The sequence below is a fragment of the Pinus tabuliformis genome, chromosome 6 (genome assembly GCF_031772625.1).
Source record: "Pinus tabuliformis cultivar Carrire ecotype Pingquan chromosome 6, CPIR1, whole genome shotgun sequence".
NCBI classification, from domain to species: domain Eukaryota; kingdom Viridiplantae; phylum Streptophyta; class Pinopsida; order Pinales; family Pinaceae; genus Pinus; species Pinus tabuliformis.
Genome location: NC_142292.1, coordinates 1,657,472,761 through 1,657,480,790, shown reverse-complemented (window position 1 = coordinate 1,657,480,790; position 8,030 = coordinate 1,657,472,761). Strand labels below are relative to the sequence as shown.

The window sequence follows — 8,030 nt, the reverse complement described above, 5'->3', positions numbered from 1 at the left end:
TGCATTTTGACTCATTGATTAGAGACATTAGTTTATGCTATGTGGATATTGTAGTTCTCTTGCTTGTTTTAGTCATTTTATAGGTTCCATTTATAGTGCTTGGAGCTAGAGTTGGAGCTTACAAGCAAGGAGAAGAGGAGGGCTTACTATAGATTCCAGGTAGGTATTTCTTCCATATTCTAATTTCTCTAAGGAAAACATAGATCTTTTTGCACCTGTTGTTTCTAGATCAAGCCACTAGATCTAGGGAGTTCCCTTTTGTCCGCAAAAGAGAATTTTCGACATAACAAAGAGGTCAAAGTTTACAATTTGGTTGGAAACAATATTATTAGATATCACATAATCCACAATAATGGTTCCAATCCCATGAACACAAGTCATTCAATTGGAGCTTGGCCACTTTATTACATCATTGCAAATTATAAAGTCTTGAAAACTACATAGTTTGACTAACTCAATACCAAATAAATTATCGGTTAGGTCATTAGAGCTTCTTTTTAACCTACTAACAATTATTATCTAGATTGTTTTTCTTATAAAAAGTAGAGTTGATAGGTATGAAATAACAAATTACATTATTAATCATCTTAGCATTAATGTCATAGATTCGATCTAAATGTACCAATTAAGGGGCTCTATCTTACGAATTTTAGTGTGAGAAGAGAAATTATTTTATATATAACATAATATTCCTCCAATTCCTTCGCGAGATGGTTTCTTGTTCCAAGTGACCACAAAATGAATCCATCTATGTGAGGGACATTATACGCATCATGCTCCCAATTTTCAATTAAAAAAATAATATCAATTTCACTTGAGATTCAACTTGACATAAAAACTTTACGCCATGGAAAGCCAAAAAAGTTCCAAAAGAGGATACAAAGTGTTCCAAATTCCTATTTATTACTCTCCTTTTGGTCTCTATCCCTATAAATAGATTTCCCTTTCTCATTTTCTTTCGTTTTTGGCTTCCTTTACCTTTCGAACCTTCTTCCTTATTTCAGCTCAATCTGCCTAGACGTGTTCCTCATTTATAAAGATTCTCATCCCTTTTAGGTTTGGAGATTTATTTAGTATGTCAAATTTATGATCACTACAACGGTCCTCATTTATAAAGATTCTCATCCCTTTTAGGTTTGGAGATTTATTTAGTATGTCAAATTTATGATCACTACAACTTACCCTAATATGAAGGTAGTTTATCTTTATGCTTGAGTATCTTTCTGAACTTTCTTGCTTCTATGAGATAAGTTGTTTCAATTTGTAACTGCTTTTTTTGTCATCTTTCTACTCTTTTATACCGACAATTATAAGATTCAAGGGTCTTTTATTACACTCATGATTCATATCAATTAGCTTATTCATTTCCTCTTTGATGGATTTCATGTCTAACTTATTATATGTACTAGTTAAGGCCAACTTGTCATTTAGTTTTCTTTAACTCTTTAATCTCATCTCTCAAAGTGCAATTTTCTTCAATTGTTGATTGTTTCTAGTTTTCCATTTCTTGTATCCTATCTTTCATTATTTTTAGCTCAATCTCGAACCCTAATATTTTATTTTCTAATAATTTGAATTTGTTTTCAAACATTGTAACTAATTTTATTTTATGTTTTATTTATCTTTCTTCTCTTCTTTTTTCTACTGAAACTAAATGATTATAATAACTTTATACAGTAACTTCGTTCAATCTCCTCTTGTTAGGTTTAGGTTTTGACATATGTAGTGAAGTACTCATAATTAAAAAGAAAAAAAGAAAAAAAGAAAAATGAAGAAAGAAGAAAATAGATAAAGAAACTTATGCAATTGGGTTATGATCTGCAAACCATTGAAGGCGTAGAGGTATATTTGAGACCGTAAAAATAAGATTAAAAAATCTTATACACATGAGACTGCAAAGATCAATCTTTCAATCAATATTTCAATCTATCAAAGAACCGAGATTATATGAGCTATATAAAGAAATCACAAACACAAAACTCGTATGATATATTTCAATCCATCACAAAGCTCATGTATCCACTACATATCTTTGTATTATATATTTCAATCCACCCGAGAACTTGTGTATAATACCATAATAGTGTATAAATTCACTACAAAACTTCTTACAATATATTTCATTCCATTGCGAAGACTATATAATAAATCTATTACAAAATTTAAAAATCTATAATAAAGTATATAAATCTATCACAAAATTAAAAAATTTATAATAGAGAGTATTACGAACAACCACCATAACATATTACATGCATCAACTGCAGAGTAAAAAATCCACTCCAAAATATTATGAGCATCCACATTAAAGTAATTAAGAGCATCCACCGCATAGTGAAACAAATGCATCACAAAGTATTATGATCATCCATCACCCTATAAAAAGAATCCACCCCAAGTACTATGAACATCCACTCTATCTGAGAGTAATAATGATGAAATAGGTGGATGAACCACTTCAAATAATATTAACAACCTTCAAAATTCATATAAATATTATGTTTTTCTGTTTTTTTGGTTTAATTACAGAGTCATAAAAACTTAAAAAAAACTCTAAACGAGCAAAATCAATTTTAAATTCTACTCCAAAACCCAAAGATAATAAACCAAAAATATTAAATTAAATTTATTTATTTTATTGGTAAGCTCGAATACAATTTAAAAAGGACCAAAAAAATGTTCCTCAATTTTCTTGTTTTGAAGCAAGTCATCACAATATCTTTAATTTTGAATTCAAATGTGAAATGGTCTACTTTTTCTTTCCCACATAAGCGTAAAGAGAATTTTTGAAGTATCTCACGAGAATATGTTTAATTTTGAATTTTGAATTCAAATTTGAAATGGTCTACTTTCTTTCTATATAAGCATAAAAATAATTTTAATTAGGTGGAGGATTGAATTTTTAATATTTATATCATAACATTTTATTTTAATTATTAAATTATATCATATTATATTAGCGTAAAGATAATTTTAATTAGGTGGAAGTTTGAATTTTGAATATTTATATCATAATATTTTATTTTAATTATTAAATTATATTTTTAAAATTAATAAATTAATTATATATAGTAATTAAAGGAATAGTTGTATTTAAAAGTCTGATGTTGAACCATACTTAGTGGTTCAAAAGGCGATGACTCAAGAAAAATGTGAAAAATGTGATTTAAGGAAAAAATTATCTTGAAAAATCACTATGAATCACAAAAGTTTGTATTATTATATATTATTTAAATTGATAAATTGATTATAAATTAAGTACATTAATAATATTACACATTAATCTTTGACCAAATTTTTTTGCCACTTATTTATAATTTAATATTCGGAATTCAGTTTTCATTATTTATTATTATTATTTAAATTTATTTATTTGTAAAGTGATTTTTGAGTTTTTATTATAGACTCCTTAGTAACCTTTACTTTAGTTACTAATTTTTTGTTTATTTTTTGTTTATTTAATTTTTTGACTTTTATATTTTTTAGTTTTTCTATATTTCCATTTTCATATATTATAATTGTTTTTTCCATATTTTTAATTAAAATGACTTAATGTTATATTAAAAACATATTTTAACAAATTTAATTGTAAACTACAGTGTATATTAATAAAAATAATAAAAATATAATAATTAAAACTGATATAAATATAATAATAGTTGTTTAATTTCTTTTTATAAAATTTTTATTTTGTCCATCGCGCTTTGGATTTACAGTGAATAGGTGAATTGTTAAAACACTCTTTGCAATACGTCACTGCTTCAAATCGCAGTTGTCTATAATGAGACTTTTTGGAAGCTTTTCCGTTGGGTTTTTCCGATCAAAATCCGGAAGCAATTTATTGGAATCGCATTATAGACAACTCCTTTCAAATCCCCATAAACACTTAACTACCAAAAATATAAAAAAAAAAAACCTTTATCTTCATTATTTTTTATTTTAATTAAATTTAAGGGATAATTGGATATCACATTCATTAGAAAAATTTATGACACAAGTGTGACACACGGTCATTGTCATCACAAACGTATCCAACCTACTAAGCACAGGCAACGCTTAGCCGACACGGTTTTACCGCTGCTTTACCTTCCTAAGAACCCGCATGGGCCAGCGCCACGCGTCTGGTTGACGAGTCAAGTTTCTGCACAGTACGATAGAGGCGGTCTGTTAATCACATTTATAGAATGTGCACCGTGCACAACACAGGGAATGAAATCTCAAATTTGGGCGGCGAATTTGGATAAATCTCTGAGAATAATGAAGGTAAGGAGGATAATTGGCATCTTGAAGGACAAAGCAGCAGAGTGCAGGGCCATGGTTAGGTTTTCGTCGCCAATCTACGCGACCATAGTCACAGCCACCAGTCACCGGGAGTCCCCCACTCAGGAGAAGCACGTGGAGGCCATTCTTTCTGCTTGCTCGACCTCGCGAGTCAGGGTATCGCCGTGCGTGGCGCAGCTGAAGAGGCGGCTGAGAAAAACCCGGAACTGGGCGGTGGCGCTCAAGTCGCTCATACTCGTCCACAGGCTCCTCCGGGAGGGGGACTTCATCGTACAGGACCAGCTCAGTGTCGACACCTTCACCAGGGGTCGCAGTTATCTCAATCTCGCCGCCTTCAAGGACACGTCGACGGCGCTGACATGGCATCTGTCGTCCTGGGTGAGGTGCTACGCCAGATACATCGATCAGTGGTTGTGCACATCTCGTGCCCTGGGGGAATATTTGGATGGGAGGTCTGGAGATCGAACCACCTCGGGTATGGTTAACGCGGAGCTTGTGAGGGAATTATCGGCGCTGGGGGACTTGCTGGCGGTCACTTGCGAATGCCTGCAGGGAGCCCCCAGGGACGGCCAGCGGTCGAGCCCGCTGGTGCTGGAAGCGTTGAGGCTAGTGCTGGTGGACACCTGGCAGTTGCGGGAGGAGGTGCTGGTTCGGCTGCAGGATGTCCGCGAGAGAATCTCGGGGCTGCGACCGGAAGAGGCGGCGGAGTTTCTGACTGCCGTCGAGAAAGTAGGAACCCACGAAGAGGCGTTCGGGACTCTTATGACCGAATCGCCCCATCCTGTTTCCCTGGCCGCCTGGGAATTCGCCCATGTGACCGAGCGTCTGAGAAATTGCCTGGTCAGCGTGAAGCAGACCCTGAAGGACGCCTCGGGCTTTAAATCTCTAATTGTCTGGAAGCAACCGGAGAAATTTATTGAGGAAAAGAGGGTTTATCGAGCATTATCGGCACCGGAATCTTTGAAAAATTCGAAAAGGTTTGCCAGTTCAGAGCGCGATAACGTCCTCCCTCTGGTGTTACTATAATCAATTGGTATTAATTTCAAGACCTTTATGGTCTCATAGAAATAATTGGCGAGGCTAGTTTACCAGACCAGGTCGTGGGTTCGAAACGGCCAGAAGCGCATTTCTCTCTGTACATCTAATCCAACAACTGCGTTGCTGCCTCTGCATTCGTTATGCACATATTGTTGATGGGTTTACATTCAAACAGGTATGCTGTTCGTGTGCTCGATTCTTGTTAGGCAAAAGATTTAGGCAGTGGTCGTGAGATCGATTCTTGTTGAGGCAAAATATTTAGGCGATGGTCGTGAGATCGATTCTTGTTGAGGCAAAAGATTTAGCCCTTAAAATCTACGTTGCACCTGCTAGAGTAGAGTATTAACAAAAACATGGCGGAATTGTACAGGATAAACCAAAAGGCCTCAAGTCTACCCTCTGCTGCTTAAGCGAGGAGGTTGCAAGTTTTGGTCTCCGCAGTTAACGAATTGGCGAGGGTTCGAGTCACAACAGGGAGTAGGGACGACATGCATCAGATGCGATCAAAACGTTGACCAGAGAAGAGGTGGATGACTGGACGTTGTAGTATAACTGAAATTTCGCTTCAGTCAAATTTTTCTTCTGTGATAATGATGAAATTTTTTATTGTGCCCACGTTTTTTGGGATTGATTTGAAATATTGAGGGGCCTCCATTGTCATGCGAGTTGACGATGGCTATCATTTGGTGTATATTTCTTCGTTGGGTCCCCTGTGTGTCGTTGGTGGGGCGTTTCTTTTCTTGCCGGCAACATTTTCTATATTCTACACGATATTTGAAATACTTTCTTTTCTAGTTTATTTTGTGTTTCTGTTTATGAATATTTATAGTTCATTTTGTGTTTGTATTTATGAATTTGTTGTAATTATATGTTTGAGTGGTTTAGATAATTTATTGGAATTATATGTTTGAGTTATTTGGATATTAAAAATTAAATTCGGTAGATCAATTTATTTATTTAAAAATATTTTAACATTATAAAAATATTTTAAATAATGTTATGATTTTATTTTTTTAAAACATTTTAAAAATTAAATTATACATTTTAAAAATTATGTGTATAATTAAGAGTATTTTGTAAGTTTTTAGAGATGTTAGATTTGTATATATTAAAAATATTTTTTAAATAATATAAAATCACAAATTTTTTTGAAGTTGTATTATCAAATTTTATTTAAAAAACCAAAATTAAATAACTATATATAATTTAATTTTAGAGTATTTTATAAGTTTTTAATTTTAGAGTATTTTTTAAGTTTTTAGAGATGTTAGATTTGTATATATTAAAAATATTTTTTAAATAAATAAAATCACAGTTTTTTTTGAAGTTGAATCATCGAATGTTATTTAAAAAATTAAAATTAAATAATTATATATATTTTAAATTTCATTTAAAACTAAATAAAAATAAAAATTAAATAATTATATATATTTTAAATTTCATTTAAAACTAAATAATTCTGGTTATTTTATATGGATGAGGTTTGGGGTTGTAGCATTTTTAGAGAATCTTGGAGAAAGATTGAGCAAATCCAAAAGCATTTTATAACGTATAACCTCAAAATTAAAAGCAACACACCCTATCCTATTCTCCTTATAGAAATGGGTCTGGCTATGGCTAGGCTTCTGTTGTACAAGCACAAAATCAATAACATAGGAGACCATAGACTTCCTAAATTGGCTTTAAATTCCAGCCAAAACCACCTAAGGCTCAAACGAGGTTGGTATTAAGACACCAGTGCCTGGTTAAACCATTGGGAGATCGACCCATTGGGAGATCGATGAGAATGTTGCATTGCAAAACATTAATAACATTAAAAATATTGTTACTTCTAGGTTCAAAGAAAAATGTGGTGTGAGAAAGATTTAGCAGCTAAAAGAAAATTAAGATATTATAAGGAGGTCATCAACCCCACCCTAGAAGATCAAAAGTATCTCTCTGTTTTAACTAGCTCAAAGAAGAAAATTAATATAACCAAGATTAGAACGAACTCTCATGAGCTCCATAGTGAAACGGGTCATTGGCCAGTTCCTAAAACACCATGGATGGAAAGGTTCTACCATCTTTGTGAGAATACGAACATACCCCACCCTAGAAGATCAAAAGTATCTCTCTGTTTTAACTAGCTCAAAGAAGAAAATTAATATAACCAAGATTAGAAGGAATTCTCATGAGCTCCATAGTGAAACGGGTCATTGGCCAGTTCCTAAAACACCATGGATGGAAAGGTTCTACCATCTTTGTGAGAATACAAACATCGAAGATGAAAATCACTTCCTCTTAGAGTGCCCCGTGTACAACCACATTAGATCTCAGTGTCAAAATCTTTGTTGCAATATTGACCTTCCTAGCCTTTTACCGTTGTCAAAATTACAGTGAGCTCGGGAGGCTTCTCTCCAAGTTTTTTGAGCATAAATAAAATTTTAAATCAAACTAAATAATTTCTTTCTTTAGGTCCGATAGACCAAAATTTGGTCTCAGTGGACATTAACCACCACCATCATCATTTCATTTAAGTAATGATAAATAAAAAACCAAAATTAAATAACTATATATAAGTTTATTTTATTTAAATTATAATAACAATATTTTAAAATTATAAATTTAAATTATGTAATTTGTATGATGATTTTTTTTTAATAACCAAAATTAAATAACAAATTATATAGATTTATTTGATTTAAATCATGGTAAAGATATGTTATATATAT

At 32.6% G+C, this 8,030-nt stretch overlaps 1 protein-coding gene across 1 annotated transcript; it reads left to right on the top strand.

Annotated features, from left to right (window-relative positions):
• Window positions 1-4,155: 4,155 nt before the first annotated feature.
• LOC149265318 (putative clathrin assembly protein At4g40080) lies at window positions 4,156-6,101 on the top strand. The gene is made up of 2 exons (XM_089429284.1): window positions 4,156-5,494; window positions 5,690-6,101. Exon 1 carries the CDS (start codon window positions 4,210-4,212, stop codon window positions 5,305-5,307), a length of 1,098 nt encoding a protein of 365 aa, XP_089285410.1. The 5' UTR covers window positions 4,156-4,209; the 3' UTR covers window positions 5,308-5,494; window positions 5,690-6,101.
• Window positions 6,102-8,030: the final 1,929 nt, after the last annotated feature.

What these genes read in the sequence shown, in the direction of transcription:
- LOC149265318 (XM_089429284.1), top strand. Translation starts at nt 4,210, where the DNA reads ATGAAATCTCAAATTTGGGCGGCGAATTTGGATAAATCTCTGAGAATA.